This window comes from Tauraco erythrolophus, chromosome 29, assembly GCF_009769465.1.
Source record: "Tauraco erythrolophus isolate bTauEry1 chromosome 29, bTauEry1.pri, whole genome shotgun sequence".
Taxonomy (NCBI): Eukaryota; Metazoa; Chordata; class Aves; order Musophagiformes; family Musophagidae; genus Tauraco; species Tauraco erythrolophus.
Window position 1 is genome coordinate 659,555 of NC_141493.1, and position 22,370 is coordinate 681,924.

Here is a 22,370-nt window from a genome sequence, read left to right on the forward strand (position 1 = left end):
CGCACCGGCCGGGAGCGGGCGGTGGGGGGGGCGGGCGGCCTCCCGGGGCGGAGCCCGGCGCCAGCGGCGGGGGCGCGGAAATCGAGGCCGGGGCTCCGTCGCGGCCTGCTGCTGCGGGAGGAGGCGGGGAGGCCCGCCGCTGCCGCCGCCGCCCCCGCCGCCGGCCTTTGTCTCCGCTGGGCTGGGCGGACGCGGCGGGGGCAGTTAGAATGGAACAGACTGAAGGTGAGGGCGGCTGGCGGGCGGCGGGGGCGGCCGCGGCGGCGCTGGCCCGCCCGGGCTTAAAGGGGCCGCGGCCGCCATGTTTGCTGCGGCGCGGCCCCCGGGGCCGCCCCCGCGGAGGGCGGGCGGGCGGCAGGGAAGGGGCGGTGGGCCCCGGGTAGTCCCGAGCTGGTCCGGCCCCACGGGCAGGGCCGCGCCGGCTCCGCGGGACGGGGAGCCGGGCCGCAGGGGGCCGGGGCGGGCAGGGCGTCCCGCTCGGCGGGGTCCGGGCAGGCGGCGGCCCCCAGCGCCGCCTGATTGCCTGCGGTGGCCGGCGGGCGGTTCCGCGGCAGGTAACGGGGTGAGCGCCCGCGTTTCGGAGGGGGCCGGCGAGCCCCAGACCTGCCGGTGCGGAGAAGTTGGGGTTTGAACCTGCCCCGCGCTGTTCTGGAACGATGCAAAGCGGCCTTCGTGCCGGACCGCGTACCTGCCGGCTTCTCCGGCAGAGAGGTTTTCCCTGGGCGCTCCCAGGGGCTGCGTGGAACCGCAGGGTTTGTTGGTGCTTGGATTTTTTTCTTTTTTGAGGTGCTGTTGCGTTGTACTCTACCTTGTTCTGCATCTCTGCTCTCTTCTGGCTGTCAATACACTCAACAACGTTAGTATGGGTTTAAGATTTTCAATTTTTTGTGTTTGTTTTTTTAAATCTTCGTGATAACACAGTTCTGTGTATCCCAACCAACCCAAAAGACACTGTGAAGTAGCCTGTAATCATAGTTGAAGGAAAAATTGTAGCCTCTTTGGGTGACTGTTTATGTCTTCCAGTGGCTTATTATAGACATGCACAGAGAATGTTTTAGTAGTTAGATATTTTTTTTTAATTTAATGAACTACTTGAAAAGATTTCGCTCCAAACAGTGAGCGTGTGCTTTATGAACTTACAGAGTAGGAGCAGAGCACGATGTTCTAAGACTTTTTTGTTTTGGTACAACCATGTTTTGCGTTTTTCAGTTGGACAAGTTTGCCTGAGTTTAACGTGACTGATGTGAGATACGTTGCAGTTATTACACTGGGTTTGATATGTGAAAGCATGTCGTGACTCTTACAATATTTGGTATTGCCAAAGATGTGACTTCTGGTTTTACATGAATATCAGTCTGGGACTCTCCCTAAAGAACAAAAGATCTTCCTCCATGTTTCCTGTTTGAGTCCCAAGGCTCTAAAAAAATAAGTACTGTCATGTTGTTTTCAAGATAAACCCATTTTCTCTTTTTTTTTTTTTTCTTTTTAATACGTAGCACTTTGCTGCTATCCGAGTTGTTTCTTTCCACGTCACCATGGGAAACTTGTTAAAAGTGGCCTTATCAAAACCATATTACAGACGTGACTGTTTCTTCTGGAATTTAAAAAACCCCAACAAACCACCTTTAGAAAGGTGTACAGGGAAGTAGTCAGCCTTGCCACATGCTTTAAAGTTTGTCAGGAGGCCTCTGATTCACCACCACCATCTGCCAGAAGAGACTACTCAGTCCAGCTGAAGTCAGTAGAAATCCACAGGCTACAGTTTTTCTGCTGATGAACCTGCGTGCTGTTGAAAAACTTGGCATTGTCTTAACGTGTGTAAATACAACTTTCCATGCATGATTTCTTAAGGGCATCCAGAACAAAATGGGACAAAGCAGACGGCACGTACTGAATGCAGGAACCAGTAAGAATAATTGTTTTATTTCTGTCTGCAGTTCATGCAGTTTGAACACCACGGGATGCTGTTGCAGTTGATAGAGGAGGCCCTCCAGGCGATTTTTGACATGCCTAGAAAAAGTGTGGGTATGTTCAGTTTTAGTGGGGAGCTGGGTGGCTTCGGCGAAAGCCAAGTTGTGCGTTTCTTGTGGTTCCAGCTGGGCACTCTGAAGGTTTGAGAGGAGGAGCGGAAACATGACAAAAGTCGATTGCATCACTGCAGAGTCCCCACCAGCATAGCCCGCCGCAGCCGAGCAGCTGTCTGTTCGTAAAGCACCTGTAGCAGGGAACATCTGCTGAGAGTAGTTGCTGCGTGGATGAGACCCGTGAGCCAAGCGGTCCCAGCGCGGGTGGATACAGACACACGCTGGAACGAAACAGCGCAGCAAATGGCAGCGAACGTGTGCGGTGACCCGGGTAACGGAGGGTGGTGGGATGTGAACGGGTCTCTGAACCGCTCTGGCTCAGACCGGCCGGGCAGGAGCTGGGTTGTCAGTTGTGCACAGAGATGGTCTGGAACTTCTGCTTTCGAGACCGTTGATGGAAAGCCCAGCTCAGGGTGACGAGGCAGTGACACCATTCGCTGAGCGTGTAAGACTGACTCAAACAGTTGCTTTTTCAACTGGTCAGTGAGCCAGGAGGACAGTCTCTGTTCTCGCAGCAGATACTTTCCACCTGGGTGGAACATGTTGCCTCTAACAAGTGCCAACCCAGCTGCTTTGGGCAGGGCCGTGCACGTGCTGATTGTCAACAGAAAAGGGTAGAATTAACTCAAAAAGGTTTTGTGGAAACTCAGTTTAAATACGTGTGTGCTAAACGTGTAGGTGTCGTGTCAGCTTATCGCTGTGGTGAGAGGCAGCCTCAGGGTAGCGGGTCTGGGCTGCTCTGAGCGGGGTTTGCCCGCTGGTAGCAGGGGGCGGGAGGTGCCCAGAACCCCGGGGGTCTCGGTCGCTTGGGGAAAGCGCTGTTGTTCTGCACTGGCTCTGGCCACCTCTGCCCAGGTACGGCCAGTTTCCCCAAGTTCTGAGTCCAGCAGGCTTCGGAGTCAGCCCTCCCTCCTCCTGCTTGGGCGGTTTTGCCTTGGGCTTCTCCTTGGTGGTGAGTAGTGGTGGGTGCTTCTGACGTTTGGGAAGTTTTTCTTACGCGTTGCATAGTTACCGGATCTTTTCTCACTGTTCCGAGCTCTTCCTAATTGAGCAATAATACATTGGATACACACAAACACGTTTGTGTGTTTTCTGGGTGAGTCCTACTGTGTTCCTGCATTTTGAGCAAACCTACAGAACTCCTTTGGGAGGAGGAAAAGCTTTCATCCAGCGGGATCAGCGTTGTTCAGAGTCGTTTGATGATCTGACAGTCAGTTATTGCGTAACTGACTGTCAGATCATGCTGCTGCAGCATGAAAGTGATGTTGGAGAACTTCATAGGTATGTCGTTTTCTGAGAGTGAAGTTACAAAATACTCATGCTGAAAATTACTTTAGATAAGTGCAGTTGTTGGTGGAAAAATATGAACTGGGAGTATTCCTGTTCCCTTTGGAACTTTCCCAAGACTGGTCACTCCCCATTGAAGGTGTAGCTGATGTTTTTTCAAGTTGCACTGTCAAGGTAAGGAGCTCGGGATGGGAAGTGAAACAAACTTAATGTCCATTTAGGAAAGAGCACTGTAAGAGCTCTACTAGGTTGACCTACCTTACTTTGTACTGCTTATATTTTTAAATTTCATTTACCTTTTCCTCTGATGCTTTGAATTGTGACTCTCTCATGGGCAACACAAAAACATTTGCTCCAGCAGTGTCTGTGGGTAAAGTTTCAGTGTCTGTCAGCAGTCCTGTTTTCCTGCTCAGTCAGGAGATCCTACAGCCATGGGAAAGGACAACCTCAGAGTGCTGGCTACCCAGTTCTAGAGAACAAAGTCGTCTTCTCTCTTTAGGGAATTCCTTTGTAGTTCTGAAGGTATCGTTGATTTCAAGTTTTTTCCCAGCTGCTATAAAATATCCATTTCCTATAAACCTTGAAATAATGAAATTGTTTGTCTGTTAGTTGAGTTCCAATGTCCTATCAGTGTGGTGTCTGTTGTGGGTCATATTTGAAGCTAAATTCTACAGCTTGTAGGAGGCTGATACTGTAATTTAACAGAGTAATTGCTGTTGTAGTGAGAAGAATTTTTCGGAAATACTTTTCTGCAAGGTCAATACGTATCACTGAACATCCCGTTCACTCGTGGTTTGAGGAGAGTTCCTGTGCTGAGGAAGGATGGGTCTGACCCGTGAGCCTCTCGTTGGTATTTCGACAGCAATGGGCTGTTCTTTACAGCTTGGGAGTGACTCTTGCAAAGTAATCCTTCCTTAGGGTTGAATGTTGAGTGCCTCCCCAGTCAGGATTTACCATTTTGTTCTGTCATTTTGGGAGCTCCAGGGGCTGTCCTTGCACTGTAACGCAGCCTTGGTGCCACCTCACTGGGCAGCAGCTGAGAAACTAACAAACCAGTGCAGGGTTTTGGAAAGGAAGAAGAGTGGGAAAAGCTGGGGGAATTAACCACAGTGACAGCAAAAGACTCGGAAGGGAGGCACTCTCAGTGATGTCAGCTCTGTGGGAGGAGAACAACTCCGTGAGTTTTAAGGCTGTTGAGAGCGGCGACTCGGTGAAGCAGTAATCCTTCCTCCTGCAGCCCGCGTGGGCAGATGACGAGGCAGGATGCTAATTGTCCCGACGATGGGGCGTAGGCTGGTGTCCAGGTCTGCTTTACACAGGTGAGCTCCAGAAAGAAATTTGCTTTGAAAAACATTAATCAACGCTATTTTCTTGTACTGGTAGCCCCTAAATCTAATGTAAGAAGAGAATCTTGAAGTTCCTTCATCCACAACATGTGCACTGATGACCCACCCTCTTCAGCTGGTGCCTGGGGAAGGGAGTGCTTTGGGAGCTGGCCCAGCTGGGCACTGGCTGCTGTGAGGTGTGACACAGCGTGGGCAAACTTCCACCTGGAGGGCAGCGTGTGGGGGAGATCAGAGGGGCCAGATGCTGTCGCACAGCTCCTGAATTCTGTGAATACTGTGTCTGGATGTCATTAGTACCGCTTCGGCGGGATGGTTGTACCGAGGTGTCGGCAGAGAACCTGCACTTCTCAGCACCAGCAAAACTGCGTTTTTCATGCTGTACCTTATTCCAGCCCTTCTGAGAAGAATAAGCTGCCCTGGCACGAGCATTCTTTGTCTGTGTGTGGGTAAGGACTCTTGCTGGCTGCGTTGGTCAAGTGTAGCGTCTTCCTGTAGGCCCAGACAGACGTGAGCGTGACAAGAAGCCTGTGGTGTTGTCATGCCTTAGTGCTCCAGCGTGCGACAGGGAGTTCGTGCTGTTGGGCACAGGGCTGAGGCTCTTTGTCAGATTCCTCAGCAGGCTGTGGATCACCAGCTTCTGCACGGTGTTCGTAGGTGGAATTGGAATGGGTGAACATGAGCAGCCCGACACGGTGCGTTGTGATCGGCCAGATGTGTGTGTGCAGCATCCCAGAGAATGAACAAACTTGGTGTCCCGGTGAAACGCTGCACAAAAGAGTTCGGTTTATATCCCAGTTTTTTAAGGGTGGGAGCTCTTTTAAGGAAAGACTGAGATTGCCAGTGTAATAGAAATTTCGTTTTATAGAGTTTCGCTTTCTGCAAGTTGATTTTCGCTTTTTATTTCTAGTGTGGCCACACCAAAGTTCAGGCCCTGGTATGATATACTTCAGCGGATCCTTTTTATAACATTCTGGTGCTTAGTTCTACTAAACTAAGTGGATGATCTTACTTTCAGAGTATTTGGGTAAAAGAAAGTGATTTAATTACAATGAAAAGAAAATAGCAACAATAAAAACCAGGGAAGTCAAGAGTAATTCTGAAATTTCTTCAACTATTTCTGCGTTGACTCGGTCCATCCAGCAGTGGATGTGCCAGGATGATGGAAGCGCTGATGCAGCCCCTCAAGACAAGGTTTTGTGGGGTTTTCTAAGTGTTCAGAAGGAAGAAAAAAAAAAAAAAAAAAGATTGAACCCGGTTTTAGTAACAAATAAAAGCAGCCTAGGGTGCAGTTTCTTACTAGCGAAAAATCTGATGTTTGCTCTTCGGTTTGGCAGATGTAAACAATTAATTTGTAAATAGTACAAACGGTCCCACTTCCTTTTCCTGGAATGGGTGGTGGTTTTCTGGCTCTGACCTTGATGTGCAATCCTGCTCGCTCGCTGTGCTGTCCCTCAGGTACGCTGAGCCCTTAGCAGGAGAGTTTTTGTGTCGGTTTTGTGGCTGGTGTGCAGAGAGCTGCTGGAGAGAAGAGATGGTTTTACGGCCACGAGACGTGGTTTCTGCAGTCAGTGAGTTTTGCTGCGCAGCAGCAGCGTGCTGTTGTGTCCCAAAGTCACTTAATTACCGTGACAAACGTGCCCCTAGTTGATTGCACGGGGCAGGGAACACGAGGACAAACATCAGTATAATCTGAGGTGAAGTCTGCAGAACATAGAACAAAATTCTGTTCAGTTCTTCCGTGTTACTCTTTAACTTCAGTTTCTTTTTGCAGTCTCGGAGGAAGGAAGCGCTGTCAGTGTTGTACAAACGACTGGATAAACTATCGAGCAGCATTGCTTTGGAGGGTGAGAGTTTGTACGTGGGCAGGGTTACGTGTCGGTTCTTACTATGAGAAGGGTCCGTGGGATGTGCTAGTGGCGTTTCAAGCTCCGAGCAAAAGGGCACAGTAACCCAGAATAAACAGAACAAGTACTGCAGTGGCCTGTTTGCTTTGGAAGGGCCAGATCGACCTCGCGTGGGAGCAAACTGGTGTTTCTTACCGAAGTTTTGGCCACTGTGTGTTTTTTCTTGTCGCACATTGAGATTATTTAGGTGAACACAAAAGCCTTCTCCGAGCCGGTACTTGAGTTTTGGAAATCTAACCTTGATTTAGTCTGATTTAGGTGTTTTGATGCGTAGTGGAAAAGTGAAAGTGTGTATGACAGCTTTCTCACCTGTAATCTAATTCCGTGAATAACCTTGGATTTTGGAGATCTTTTGATGCTGAGGCTCTTTTTTTCTCCCCGAGAACCTCGAAGTGTTTAAGCCACAAGTGCTTAGTATTAAAATAAGGCAGGGGGGTGGGGAGGGAGAGGCTCTCGCGCCGTTTGAACTGGTTTTCTCAGCAGCTGAGGTGGAATGACCTATTCCCTTTAACTGTGCCTTTGTTCAGAAAAGCGGGTGGCTCAGGTCTCTCGCTGGCTGGAGGGCTGCTCATCTGTCTCGGATTTTGGCAAGGAGATGGGGAGGAACAGAGGAGGTTTCTTGCTTATCTGAGTGGTCGTCTCGTGGTTTCTCTGGCCTGTTGAGTTTGCAGTGACTGTGGTGTCAAGGGGACTGGCTATCTTCTGTGTTCCTGAGGTCTGGAGTGTGCTGTGTCCTACTGCTTTGTGTTGGAGTAATGCTTCCTAGCATCAAACTGGGAGGGGCGTAGAGAGTGGTTGGAATTTTAGCGCCGTTATTCTGGCCCTGTAAGACTTGGGCTCATAGTTTTTAACCACTTATAGGTGCTTATAATGTTTCTTTCAGTGTCTTGGGGAAGAAGAAAGTGTCATGTAAAAAAGCTGTTTTGCAGAAATGTGTAAAAAGCCCTTTTTAAAGATGAAGTAATACCAGTCATCTCTAAATCCGAGAGAGGATGGCTGCTGAATGGAGAAGGGGAGACTAGTCTTTAGCTCTCTTTTCCTCAACAGTTTAATTTGCTTGATTATTATCTTTTGATTTACACTGACTTGTTTCTCTTCCCCCTCCTTTAGGCCCTATGAGAAAAAGGGAAAGCTAAGGATGCTGGAGCAGAACAATGGATTTCTCTTTCTCTTTCATGCAAGGGATCATGGGAAACACAATTCAGCAACCACCTCAACTCATTGACTCAGCCAACATCCGCCAAGAGGATGCCTTCGATGCCAGCAGTGACATTGCTGAAGATGGTGGCCGGACGCCGTACGAGGCTGCGCTGCAGCCAGGCTTTCCGTACGCGGCGCCCGCGACGGAGGACCTCCCGCCGCTCACCAACGGCTACCCACCAGCCATCAGTATGTACGAACCTCAGGCCAAATACCAGACCTACGGCCAGTATCCCAATGGTTCAGCCAATGGCTTTGGTACCGCCAGGAACTTTAGTCCCCCGGAGTATTACCAAATGGAAAACTCCAACGCAAGGCCGCACGAAGTTCTGGAAAAACCTTCCCCTCCCCAGCCGCCACCTGCACCACCACCTTCAGTTTCACACACGGTGATTCCAAAGAAGACTGGCTCCCCAGAGATCAAATTAAAAATAACCAAAACTATCCAGAACGGCAGGGAATTGTTTGAGTCCTCTCTGTGCGGGGACCTTTTAAATGAAGTGCAAGCGAGTGAGTATGCTAAGGCGAAACACGAAGGGAGAAAAGAGAAAAGGAAAAAAAGTAGCAAGCATGACTCTTCCCGATCGGAAGAGCGCAAGTCGCACAAAATTCCAAAATTAGAACCAGAGGAACAAAATGTAAGTGGAATAATAGTTTCAGCCATCTGTATACTCTTGACACGGAGTGTGCGTCTTTGGCAGTGGTTTTCCTTGCTGTTGTTTGTATACGTACTGAAAGCCCTGAGGCTTTGTTTACTGCTCGGATGCTCTGTGTTGGGTTGCTAGGAACTGTATTTCTAGGACAACACAATTTTAGTGAAAAGACTGCGTATTAAAAAAAGGTTACAAAAGGTTATATAATATATTTTAATATTATTTAATGTTTTAGCATGTTCAGAGTTTGCTACAAACGCTTTGGACAGTGTTGAAGTTGGAGCTTTTGCCAAAAGCATACAAGCAACAACGTATTTTGAAAATAATAATACAATCATAGACTGGTTTGAGTTGGGAGGGACCTCAAAGATCATCCAGTTCCAACCCCCCTGCCATGGGCAGGGACACCCTCCACTACACCAGGTTGCCCAAAGCCTCATCCAACCTGGCCTTGAACACCTCCAGGGATGAGGCAGCCACAGCTTCTTTGGGCAACCTGTGCCAGTGCCTCACCACCCTCTGAGTGAAAAATTCCTTCCTTGGATCTCATGGAAATCTCCCCTCTTTCAGTTTAAAGCCATTGCCCCTTGTCCTGTCACTACACACCCTTGTCCAAAGCCCCTTTCCAGCTTTCCTGTAGCCCCTTTAGGTGCTGGAAGGTCTCCCCAGAGCCTTCTCCTCTCCAGGCTGAACAGCCCCAACTCTCCCAGCCTGTCTCCATAGCAGAGGGTTTTATAACGCTGGGTTATTCAGAGGAAAGTCGGATTACTTGGAACATTCAGCACTGCAGCTTTTAATTAAGTTTTGAAAGATACTTTTGGTGTCGTAACGATGTACAAAGCCCAGGAGCCGTGTAGCGTGTGTAGAAGCCGGTAGAAATTAGTGTTCCAAAACGGCAGGCAGGTTAACAGTCCCAGTTGACTCAGCAAACTTTGGGAAAACTCAATACTGATGTCTGTTAGTGTTTCTGTCAAGTTTCTTAATATGACTTTAAGTGTGTAGGGGAGGGGTGTGTGTATATAATACAATGGATTTCTCTTTATATATATATATATATAGTGTTTTGACTGAGATTCCAGGAAGCAGAGACACAAATACTGGTCTTCAGTGCTCCCAGCCGTTCTTTTTTCTTCTGTTTTATAAGCCGCTTCATTACTTCTGTTGCCTTTTCTCTTGTTTATTCCTGCCAACTCTGATGCTGGTTTCTGTTTCCTAGTTTGAGGGGAGTGGGTAGCAGAGAGGGATGGCTAGTGTCAGGAGTGGGGAAGTGGCCATACCGGGCCAGGACAGAAATAGCCTGGCTCAGGCTGAACTGGGCTCTTACAGGATATCACGAAATTCCTTGTCAGTTCCTGTGAAACCCCTTGATTCTTGCTGCTTTTGGGAGAAGGTCCTGCCCTGTAGGGATCAGGACTCTGATCCAGTATAGCAGGTTCATGTGCTTGCTATGGTTGTGTTATTTTTAATGGAAAACGCGCTGATTTCTCGCGCACACACATTCCCCTTAACCGGAATCTTTACAAGTTTTATACCTGTTACATCTCCTTTCTGGTAAGGGCACCTCTTCCAGAGGTCATCTTGGTGATGCATCAAGATTTTGAGCTTTGGCTATATTTGATCACTGTAGTTGACTCTCACAAAGCTCAGTAGGATCCGAATAAACGTAATCCAAACGGGAATGGACTATCTGATTAAAATACAAACCGTCTGTGACTGCGTTTGTGCGCAGTTTTCTTGATCTCGGAAATGCCGTTTGAAGCCCCTTTCAAGTGGCTGTAGCAACTGGTGTGTGCCGCTGGCAGCTGCTCCCAGCAGGCAGTTACGATGAGAAGGAGGTGCCCCGGGTGGCATCTCCCTTGCGCCAGCGTCACACCTGCATGTAGGGGTAGGAAGAGGGATCCGTTCTCACCGTCCGCTCTGCTGGATGCCTCTGCTCCTCGTTGTTGTCCGCCCGCCCGTGCTTTGCTTGCTGCTGTAACGTGTGTTTGTCCCCCGGGTTTCACTTAAACCAAACCTCAGCAGGTTTGATGCCCTCTGGCCTCCTCTCCTGCCGTCACCCTCGCATCAGGCTGTCCGTTTCGCTTTGTCGTTTTGTCCTCCCTTTTCCCAGGGACTCTGATTCTGCTCTTCAAGCTTCAGCTGTGCCTGTCCCTCTGTGTGACTCGTGTTACTTGGTTATCACAAGAACGTCATCCGTCTTTCTCAGATGGAGCTAAAACCTTGCCTCCCAAATTCTGAGTTCCTGACCATATGTGTCACCCACAATTCACCAGAAATCTTGGTCTTGCTTTTGTCCTCCTTGTAGCTTCCATTTCCCTTTCGAAAGGATGTGTTGCAGTGAAATCTTTCCTGGTACTTGCCCTTGTTCCAGCCAGCAGATCCCTCTGCCATGAGCGGGATTTTGTGCTAGTGGTTTTTGACATGAATTATCTGGTGCAGTCTCAGTTTGATCCTCCCACCATTTGGCTTTCCACGACACGATTGCATCTTCTTGTACATTTATCATGTACGTGTCCATCATCTTCAGCGTTAATCGTGTGAGACTTGTAACTCGGGATCTTTGAATGGGAACGAACAAATCATCTGGTACTGCTTTGGGTGTTGTGCACTTTTATGTTCAGGATGGCTGTTCGAAAGCAGAGCCATCTGCAGCTGTTACCTCATTCTGACACTGGAATTTCTGTGGAAACCCACTGGCTCGGGGGGAAGTTCACACTCGAAGGGCTGATTTGAAATGAAAATGTTCTGAAAACATCGTTGAACTTTAAGCTCTGAATACTCGTTGTGGGAACATGCCGCTCTGCGCGTTGGTCGTGTTCTGCGAGGAGCGGGGAGCTTGGATCCGTGTGATCTGCTTGGCTCTTCTGGCAGACGTGGAGTTTCCATAACGTGCTGTAGCGAAAGAAAGGCAGGAGTCATTGCCATGATTTCTGCCCAGCAAGTGTTCACCAGGTCGGTCGTAAATGGCCGTTTTCTACAGACAGCTCTGAGATACTGACCTGGATTGTTCTGCTTGCACACTACGTACACGTGTGTCTCGTGTTTCCCTGGGCTGAAGCGTGCAGGATTGGCTCACACAGGGTTTTTGTTTGAAATGGACTGGGTGTAATTTGGATTAACAACATTATTAGTTTCTTGTTGCGTGTCTGACTCCTCTTTTGCTGCTCTTCGAGTACGACTAAACACAAACATCTGGTCTCTGTCTCATCAGATAGTTCACAGCCCACCTCTTACCTTCTCGCCTGCTGTGTCATCACGCTCCTGTCATGGCCACCCCACCGATGTTAGCTTCTGTTCAGTCACGATCCTTTTCCTGTCCTACTCTGCCAGAACAGAATGTGTGTGTGCCTCAGCCTGGCCTATAAATGCACTGCAGGCTTTATGTCGTTGACTTTCGATCCTCCAAATATACTTACCAACTATATGCAGTTTAACTTTGATTTTACACTTTCATATTGTATGTTTAATATGATTTTTGGAATGTAGTTTTTGCAAATAACTGGTATACAGTGAGACTCATCACGTTACTGTGGATATCCTTCATGTGCTCCTCTCTGTTTCTTTGAAGTTGTATATTAATTTAGTAGGTGGTTATTTGGGTTTACTGTCCTTGAGTGTATGTTGTTCTGTCATCTGTTACAGGAGAACATTGTCGTGTAGATGTGATGGTAATGTAAATAGTGTAGGGAAAAAGGTATTTTTTGATTATGATGCTGCTACGTTTTGGACTGGGCATAAGGAGTTGTCATGTTTTCTGGGTTCATGGTTGCCTTTCTCTCTGTGAATTCTTCTTTCTGCCTGGTTTCATTATTGTGCTTTTTTTGGTGTTGTTTTACTGTCCCCTTACCTTGTTTGTGTTTGTTTTCCTTTTTTCTCTTCATTATTACCCATTTCCTAGAGACCAAACGAGAGGCTGAGCATGCTGTCAGAAAGACCAAGAGAAGATACAGTGTTGGAGGAAACCCCGGTTAGTACATACGCTAATTAAAACTTTTTGAACTTATAGTGTGTTACTATTTTTGGAGTAATTAGTACGTGGATCCTTTAATTTATCAGATAAATCAAGTGCCATTTCTTTAAAACTCTTATTAGTCATTACTGCATCAAAACATCTCTCGTTGTACTGTATTTATTGTTTTATCTTATCCCAAAAGCAACATCCTTAACTTATGGAGCAGAAACTTTTTTGGGGTGGTGGTGGAGGTTGCTGTCGTGTGTCTTGGTTTGTCAGGGACTATCTTGTGTAAATCCTAGCTGTGTTTAACTCCTTTCTGTCACGTTTCTGAGAAACATTTATCTTATGTTAGACTATAAAACATCAGGGATACCCGAGAGAAAAACAACAGCTCCCTGTGGATGGTGTGGGCATCTCTAGGTGCGCTGAATTGTCTTCTGTGGCTTTAAGCTTGTGTTTTCTTTGTAGGTCCAGCAGTTCTTGCCTTCTCTTCCAACACAAGTCACCCATGACATCAAGTTCCAGGTTGGCGATCTGGTTTGGTCCAAGGTGGGAACGTACCCGTGGTGGCCTTGCATGGTTTCATGTGACCCACAGCTTGATGTTCATACCAAAATTAATACAAGAGGTAAGGGAGGAAGATCTCTGCCAGAATATGTCAAGCGTCTGTAGTTGTTCCTTTATTGAAAATATCTTGCCTTTGAACTCCCTTTGCAGGATGAGTTCCGCTTGTGTGCGTGCTGAACAGGACTATTCCTGAAATGTATAAAACTAGTTCTTATTAAATCACCTCTGCAGATGAGTGTGTGCAAACTAGGCTTGTGCCCAGATGCTCCCACTTTTCTCAAGTCAGTGTATTTGTGAGAAGACCCTGATGAGTGTGAGTGTTCAGTGTGGGCAAGGTGTACTTATCCTCCCACTTCAAACTCTTCTGAATCTAGGCCCGTCTTACTTCTGAACTTTAGCTACGCACTTCCACCTGCAGGAACTGAGTGATGTGGAGGAGGAAAGCGTAAGCCAAACCAGCAGAGTGACGTTGGTAAAACTGCTGATGAGAATTTTTCATTTTCAGGTGCCCGTGAATACCACGTTCAGTTTTTTAGCAACCAGCCGGAGAGGGCGTGGGTGCACGAGAAGCGGGTTCGAGAGTACGAAGGACACAGACAGTACGAGCAGTTACTGGCTGAGGCTGCTAAGCAGGCCAGCAACCACTCTGAGAAACAGAAGGTATGATGGACACGAGTTGTAGAGGCAGGTGTCTCCAGTGCCTGTGTAAGTGAAACTGTGGGGCAGTTCTGAAATGCTGTGGAGCTTTACTCTCTAAAGGAGTGTCTGCGTTTCACTGGCAGAAGTGCCTTTTTCAAAAGATGCTGAAAATGTTTCCATACTCTTACGACTTTGGCGTGAAAAGGCTGGTAGCTGAGCCTGCTGTGTCGGTAGTCATCCTGGGCGTTGGGGATAACTGTATATCTGTATTAGAATATTAAATAAAAACTGCCTGGGTGTTCCCTGTTAACCTGGCTTTTGGAAAATACAGCATTTAAAGGACACTCTTCCAACCCCAATACTAGTGGATATGTTCTTTTCCATTGTTTTGTTGGAAAGAAAATGTTAGCTACAGGAATTCCTTACTGTGTAGATGGGCTGCTTCAGTCAATATTTATCGTAATCAAAATACTGATGTGGAAGGAAAAGAGTGTTTATAGAAAAATAAGGAGGGTTTAAAAAGTAGCTAAATTAGGATTAATTCTGTGTCTTGTAACAGAGTTACGGGCTTGAATACTGCCTGTTCTTGTCTTTAGTGAAGCTGCAACTCAGGGCAGCCACTTCTAATTGTGATGGTTACATGGTGCAGCATGATTGCGGTACAGTCTGCTTGTACTCTGAGCAGGGGGTTCACTGTCCGCCTTTCCAAAATACCTCGTAATTGTCAAAAACTTAAATCTGCTGCCTGAGAGATGAAAGACCCTCAGGATTGCATTTTAAGTGCTATACATGGCTGAATTTTCAGTGTAATTAGCTGCTTGTCTTTGTTCCTTAAGATTCGCAAACCGAGGCCGCAAAGAGAGCGTGCTCAGTGGGATATTGGCATTGCCCATGCTGAGAAAGCGTTGAAAATGACTCGGGAAGAAAGGATAGAACAATACACCTTCATTTATATAGACCAAGAGCCAGAGGAGGTTTTGTCCAAAGCCAAAAAGGCTGCTGCTTCCAAATCAGAGACCAAGAAGAACCGACGACCGAAGCCCGCGTTGAACACCCAGCCGGAACACGCCAACGTGGCAGCAGCATCGCCTTCCAATGCTGAGGTGCGACGACAAAGCCAGCGGAGGCAGTCAAGCGTGGAAGAGGAGGAGCCACCTCCTGTGAAAATTGCATGGAAAACAGCTGCAGCTAGGAAATCCTTACCAGCTTCAATAACCATGCACAACTTGGATCTTCAGAAATGTAACATGTCTCCGGTTGTTAAAATTGAACAGGTTTTTGCCCTTCAGAATGCTGCTGGGGATGGAAAACTCATCGATCAGTTTGTTTATTCCACTAAGGTATGTGCTTTGTGCAGTGACTTCTCTTCTGTTCATAAGTTGTCCCAAGTCTGTCTTACTGTGGGGCCTAAACTCGTGTCCACCAAGCTTTCACAATACGTGTTCCTTTCATTGGAGAGAGTAAAGCTAACAAAACACACGTGTGACAACAGAATCTTTTAGTGCACTGAACTCTGAATTTCAGTGCATCCAAAAGTCTCTGGCAGGAACCGTTTTGACTGGTGGCAGAGTAGCTCCCTGCAGACGGTCACATCTTTGCTCGTAACACGTTCAAAATACTAGAGCTGTTTAATTCCAGCTTCCTATTTGAAATAATCCAGAAATTCTCTGTAAATCATAAAATCAATGGATTTGTGGGGAATGGATGAGATGGCAAAACTATTAATAATGTATTAAAAAGTAATAACTACATTTTGTGTAACAGACTTTTAAAATGAGTTCTGCCTCCTAGCTCTCTTCAGGTGCACAGCAGCTTCTCACAGTCAGTATAAGGAAAAGGTTTAGGACTATTTCTCTGCCTCCTTCTTCTGCCTCTCTGCCTGGAGGGTATTTATTTCATCCTAAGCGTTAGAGAGAAGGTAATGTTTAGAAAAGTCACTGGAATATTTTTTTTTTTTTCCTTGTGTGTAAGGGGAGATTGAGAGGGATGGAAAGTTCTGCCACGAAGCAGCTCAGTAGTAGATACATCAAGTGTACGTGTTGCATTGAAGAGCGTTGGATGTTTCTGTTGTGAGGCTTAGGAGTAGATCAGTAGACCTGTTAGCAACAACACGTGCACAGATATGTTAAGAGAATCTGTTATTCTTTCTTCTGAAGGGAGTTGGTAACAAAACAGAAATAAGCGTCAGAGGACAAGAGAAACTTAATTCTTCATCAAATCAGAGAAATGAAAAAGCAGCGGTGCAGAACGCGTCCTCTCCTGAAACAACTTCTGGATCAACAGGTAGGCAGAATTGCAGAATCCTTGTCTGAACTTTAGATGTCTAGCATTTAAATTCAAATATCAAACCCGACACTTTCTCATTAGTTAAAAACGATTAGTAACGTTTTTCTGTTCACACAGTAGTTGTGACAAGCGTGGCTAATACAGCACATGATGAGCCCAGCTGCTTGAGAAACACCGGATGTCTGTGATGGGATTAGCTGGGGTGGCCTCTGAACCTTTAGTGTCTGTGACTTGCAGTATCTGAGTCAACATACTGGAAGGATGGGTGCCTTGTGGAGAGCAGATGGGAAGTTCTTTTAGAAGACAACGGAGTGGATGTGTGTTAGCAGAGTATTGTAATGGCTTTTGGCACCAAATGTAAAGTACAACAGCTGGGATCAAAGGAGGAGAATCTGGAAGTGTCACAGTTCAGTAAGGAACAGCTCTGAATATCAGGATGGGTGCTTTCCTAGACTTTGAGTTCCTGCATGACCTTTGTAAAGGATAGTGATTTTTTTTTTTTAGACTTCAACTAACTCCATCTGCAAAATGAGATAACGCTTGCCTTCTGAAGGCACTCGAGGGGCCCCGTCATAAAGCACTAAGTTTTGAACTGTTATGTCTGAGGGAGAACCACCACTGAAGCAAATAATGGAGCTTGAGACTGAAAAGGGAAAGCCTGGAACAAACTATTTGAAGTTTAATTAGTAGTACAGTAGTAGAGAAGAATGAGGAAGACAAACTGGATGAGTGCTTTCTAGACTTAGAACAGAAAAACAACATTTTTTTCATGTTTTGATTTTTGAGAAATAGCTAATGGGAATTCTTCCAAAGGTTTGAGCTTTTCCCCACCAGCAGAAGTTTGTCTCCAGTAAGTCCTCTCATCGTCCTCAAGAGGAGGCAGATCCCCTTTGGTGAAAGGGTGGAGGTTCCTGAAAAGAAGCAGTTTTGAGTCATCCTAAACCACGAGGTTTTCAAGTTCCTTCAGTCCCTATAGGGACTTCTGTTTTTCAGCCACAGATTTTGTACGGGCCATGTAAAATCTGTCAGCTGTTGCATGTTTGTTACTGTGCTTGTGATCATATCCGTGGTACAGTCTCAGACACGCTTGGCTTTACGTGGGGTATGTGACAGTGAAGTTGAGGTTGCAGCAGGACACCTTGACTTTCTGTCACAGTAGGATGTACAAACGCTCATGGTATGGAAGCAAAATCCAATGGAAGAGTTATGACAGTACACATGCTAAACCCCCCTTTTCTTCTTGAGAAAAAAATCTCCTAACGTTGCCAAGTGTCACTTCTGCTTTAACTGCCTGTCTGTTTGGTTATTTCTCCCTTTCCAAACATAAATGGGATTCCAGGTCAAACACCTTGGTGGTCAACATCCGTGGGATCACTGTCCTCTGCAAACACGCCTCAGTTTCTGTACTTGTGTAGCTTTTAGGTGGGCTCGTTTTCATAGGCACGGATTTATGGACAGTGCAGGCTGGTACTCCGGATGTTCTGGTGCCAGTGGGGTTTCCTCTGGTGGTTCTTCTTTCTAGTTTCAGTCGCTGTAGCTACTGCAGTTGTTTCACACAGTTGACGCTTCCATTGCCTTGCAGCAGGAGAGGCGATCGCTATTCTCTTTCTCCCACCCCGGAACTAAAGGTTTTTTCCCCTCAGAAATGCAGTTATTGTAAAACAACAACTTTTTCAACTGGAAAGTTTAGTGCACAGATACTCCTGTGCCATGCAACCTTGATAAAAATGCGCATCCGATTAATCAAGTTGAGTCTTCTTTTTTTTTTTTCTGGAGTTCTTCTGAAAGGCTTTCTCTCAGGCTCTGCTGACAGCCTGCCTGCCTCTCTAGATGTTTTATCTCCTATCAAGAAGACACAGGTTTACAGCTTCTGACAGTGGATCTGTCTGGCACAGTAAGCTGGTTCCTGGTCCCAAGAGCTTGTGTTTTTACTTGGAAGCATTCTGCATTCATGTCATCTTTAGGTGGAACACCCAAAACTGAAAAACAAGACTAGTGCTTCACAACAGAAGATTGTAAATCAAATTTCCATTTTCTGTCAGTGCAGCTCTAAGTGTGTAACGGTTCCAAAAGTTGCACGTGGTGTTGAGCGTCGTGTACCTATTTCTCAATGTGCCCTTTTTGGAGGTACTGCAGCACAGAAAGGTCTGGTTTTGCCCAGCCTTCGTTATCAAAAAAACAGTAGCTCCTACTTCATCTCTTGCAACGTCATAGTAACCCTCATGGACCTTAGTTTGTTTTCCATGGTAATAGTTTCAAAAACTTGTTTTTCACTTTCATTAATTATAATAACACGTCGTGATCGCTGTTTCTGTTTGTGCTGAGTTTTTCTTCAGCTCTCAAAATCTTCAGTTGGGCGTTCAGATGTCGTGTCGATGGCACGTGTTACAGTGTGGTGGTTACTTTGAGTTTTTGTTAGCCAGTTCTGAGAGGAGGGTATCGCCCTGCGGAGCAGGGGCACGGAACCGGTGTTCTGAGTGAAAACCTGGAGGCTGTACTTTGCATCTTAAGTTTCTAGCTTGTTTTAGTTCAAGAAGTTGATTGTGGATACCTTGCCATAAACACCAAAGATGGACCGTTTGGTTAAAAATTAACCAAAGTGAAGACTCTGCTTGAAAGGTGTGTTACGAAACTCTGTTTACCCTAAACTGGATTCCAGCTTTTTGTTTCGTTCTGTTACTGGTGTCTCTTTCTGAAGCTGATCTCTCTGTCTATGGAATCAGAACGTGTTGTCTGCAGTCACAGCACCAGTTGGCAAATAGCTTGGAACTGATTTTGAAAATAAAACATTCAAAAGAGGAAAATGTCTTGGTTTCGTTACTTTATCTGTTGATTTGGTGCTGAACATCTTGCTGTACCTCAGAAATACAAGGAATCATATAATGGAACGTTTTTCCTTCTTCAGGTTCTGTAGAAAAGAAGCAACAGAGAAGATCGATTCGAACCCGCTCAGAGTCTGAGAAATCCACTGAAGTTGTGCCAAAGAAGAAGATCAAAAAGGAGCAGGTTGGCTTCCTCCATGTAGAGAGTTAAAATATATTGTATTCATAAATGTCGTGGCTTATATTGGTGCCTTTTTATTTTTCTCCATTTTTCCCCATCGGGTTTCGTTTGGACTATCCTTCATGAAATCCCCCTGTCAATACCATTGCTGTGACTCTGCTACTGGCATCTTCACAGTATCAGTCAGGCTATGGAAAATGGGAACTCAATGATGCAAGACTCCCAACGAACCTGCCATGTTTACTTTGAGATTTCTGTTATGAGCAAAATGATCTTGTTTCAGTAATTTCTATTCGATGGAATTGCCACCAGGTTCCTTCCATTTGCTCTTGATTTAGCTGCTGGTTTGTATTGAGGTTTTGTTTTTCAAATGAAGTTAGACTGATTAATCTGACCACTTTTGAAAATGGACTTTAAGAATGATTTAACTTAAAGATGAATAGTCAGACTTTTATGTTGGCAGACATCAGTAAAACAGATCATCTGGGATATACTTTTTTTTTTTTCCTTAAGTAGATCTAATGTGTACAGGGCATTCCTTTAATCTGGATGTCAGACAGACAAATGTTGTTGCTTTAAAAAAACTATTAAAAATTCTGCGTGGAAATGAGTAGGAAAGTTCAGTGGATGGACATTAATATTAAAAACTGAGTGCACTTTTTTAACAAGTTTGTCAAAGTTGTTGGTTCTTTTCCTTACATGGTTGATTTTTCCCTCTTCGAGGGCCTCTCCACTTGAAACCCGAGAATTTTATATAAAATATTTCATAGTATAGCTTTTACCAATGAGAATTTTTTTAAAAGGGACAGTCAGGCTAAAGATTTATATGGGAAGGGGAAAAATTGTTTTTATCTCTTTTATTCTAATTTATTCTTTGCCCTTTGCGCTTTGTTTTGCACTTCATTCACTTCAGAGATTGGAAGTGGACCCAGTTGCTTTTTTTTTTTCTCATATTTTTGTTTTGATGCCATAGCATTTACATCTGTGTTCAGCAGAAGAATGCTCTAACTCTAGAAAGTTTCTTGCTGAGACTTTAAAGCAACGTGAAATGTTGGGTGTGAGATACCTGACATAGTCCCTTTAGCCTCTTGTCGTGGGGTGTCGCAGCCTCCCTCTTTTCAGATGAGTTGTTTTATGTTTGTAGGTGTCTCTTAATTTAACGAAGGTATAAGAACCAACAATATGAACTTCATGGACCCCAGTTAGCTTTGCTCGCTCGTTTTATCTAGCTAACTAAGACTATGAACGTTAAAGTGCTTTTCTCAGGAAAAGTATGTGACTAAAATTTAAACACAGATGCACTGTAATGCGCATAACTTTGAATGTATTAAGTTATATTAAAAAAAAAAATCTTACTAACTTCTTAAAATTATGCAACAATATTTGTTACCCAAAGTCAAGTTTTCTTGCAACTGATTCCCAAATTAGTCTGCAACAACTTGGTATAAAATTATAACTGGAACGAGTACAATTAATGGGAAAAACAAAATGTTAATGCTACTGTTACAGTGACTAGTGGAGAAATAAAAGTGATTGTTTAGATTTTATATTTGTATTACGAAATGTATCCTATACAAATCCTTCTATTGTATGTTTTTACCTATTGTACAACAAAATAAAATATTTTTTAAAAAAATTATAGAATAATCCTTAAATATTTACTAAATGTGTTTCTACATGCATATGTAACCACCTTGTAAAGAAATAGCTTGTAATTCTTAACCTTAAAACCAGGATTTTAGGCAACAACTTCCTTCTATAATTATTATACAGTCGCCAAATTCTCACGTGCTGCATGTGCATTGGCAGAACAGTTTCCAAACTTCCCCTTCTGATGCAGGACCGAGAGCCCGAACCGCTTTTGCAAGATTGTAAACGTGTCTGCTGGAGCGTGCGCTGACCTCGAGCTTCCAGCTGTACGGAGCGCTGCCGTCCCGGCGCCTCGCAGCGCTCCGTCCAGGGAGGAAGGCTGCTCCAGGAGCGAGTGCCGAACTGCTCGGGGAGCTTGTGCTTGCACCACTGGGGGCTTTTCCGAAGGCGTCAGGGCTGGCTGCCAGAACGACCCCCGCTCCTGCCCGCCAGACACGGAGAAAGCTTTCCTGTCATCTGCACGCCCAAAGGGAGTGATTGGAAAGGACCTTGCTAGCGAGCGTGGGGCTGCCGTGTCTCCTGGTTTTCAGCGTAGGCAGCTAGGATTAAATCCAACAGGACAAGAAGGCTGGCACTGAGGAGGGGATGGCAGACTACATCTGAGTTCAGAGATGCTAATCGCTTAAACTTGACTGTTTTCTTTCTGATACTAGGGAGAAAAATTCCTCTGGTTTTAACTGTGGGTTTTCCTATTCAAACAGGTTGAAATGGTTCCCCTGGCAGCAGTGAAGACAGGATTGCAGAAAGGTGAGTTACATACGAAAATAAACTTTATTAAAAGTTCCTGGTGCGTCACACTTCAGCAGTGGGTTTTGTCCTGTGTAAACTGCAGAGGTCTTAACGCTTTCTGCTGAAGAACGTGACAGATGCTGACCTTAATTTCTCTTGTCAGGGTGTTCTGGTGGTTTGTTGTTGTCTGTTTCTTTGTGCACTGCCTGTTGGAAAGACAGTGTTTGTTCATGTGCTCCAAGCATGTAATACAAGTCCTTCTTCAATTAAAAAAAAAAGGCTTTGCTTAGCCGTATTTTAAAGGTGAATGATGAAGAGGTAATCTCCTAAGGGTTTATCCTCTGTTATAAACTATTTAGTAGCTTCTTCCCCTATGCCAGCATGCTCAGAAGTTTGTCAGAAGGTCTTCCTAAGGTGGTTATCAGTGAATTAGCTTTTCAGGGAGAATTAAACTAGTATCAAACTGAAAATTAAGGCTAGTAAATGAAGTACAGTTTCAGGCAGTCTCTCATCTTTCTTTTCCCTTTATAAATTTTAAGCAAAATGTTGAGAACTTGTATTAAAACTAATTTTAGCCTATTGTGTTAAGGTGCCAGCGAGATTTCAGATTCTTGTAAACCTTTGAAGAAAAGGAGTCGTGCCTCGACTGACGTGGAACTGACGAGCTCAGCCTACAGAGACACGTCTGACTCTGACTCAAGAGGACTCAACGATTTGCAGGTAAAGCCATGTTGTTTCTCAGAGACTTGTTTGTTTGATCTCTCGGTGTAATGGGCTTTTCAGCTGTGTATTGCCAAACACGTGAACACCGTGTTTTCCACGAATTCGTGTCTGTCCAAAAAAATAAAGCCCAGTCTCTTTCTAATCCCCTCCGTTGTGTTAATACAAAAAATCATACAGTCTTGCTTTACAAATTTTCCTACTACTTTGTCTGACAAAACATTGGTTTAGATCACTGACCCCATGTGCTTTTTTGGAAGGTTGTTAGATCCTTTGGGAGTCAGGAGGTGCCACTGTATTTTGGTGTAAAAGTGAGAGGTGTCTGGAAAAATTTAAATAGGTATCTT

The 22,370-nt window shown here is 45.4% G+C and overlaps 1 protein-coding gene across 3 annotated transcripts in view; it reads left to right on the top strand.

The window, feature by feature from the left end:
- Positions 1-166: 166 nt before the first annotated feature.
- The window catches only part of NSD3 (nuclear receptor binding SET domain protein 3), a 41,166-nt gene continuing 18,962 nt past the window's right edge, over positions 167-22,370 (top strand). For 2 of the 3 annotated variants that reach the window (XM_086628164.1, XM_086628166.1), the window contains exons 1-10: positions 186-225; positions 7,732-8,459; positions 12,373-12,441; positions 12,898-13,057; positions 13,502-13,656; positions 14,472-14,975; positions 15,792-15,918; positions 18,827-18,927; positions 21,276-21,321; positions 21,893-22,023. In XM_086628164.1, the coding sequence (XP_086484290.1) occupies positions 7,776-8,459; positions 12,373-12,441; positions 12,898-13,057; positions 13,502-13,656; positions 14,472-14,975; positions 15,792-15,918; positions 18,827-18,927; positions 21,276-21,321; positions 21,893-22,023 (1,977 nt within the window). In that variant the 5' untranslated portion in view covers positions 186-225; positions 7,732-7,775. Of the gene's footprint in view, positions 226-7,731; positions 8,460-12,372; positions 12,442-12,897; positions 13,058-13,501; positions 13,657-14,471; positions 14,976-15,791; positions 15,919-18,826; positions 18,928-21,275; positions 21,322-21,892; positions 22,024-22,370 lie in introns of all 3 variants that reach the window. The other variant, XM_086628165.1, reaches the window with a different exon arrangement.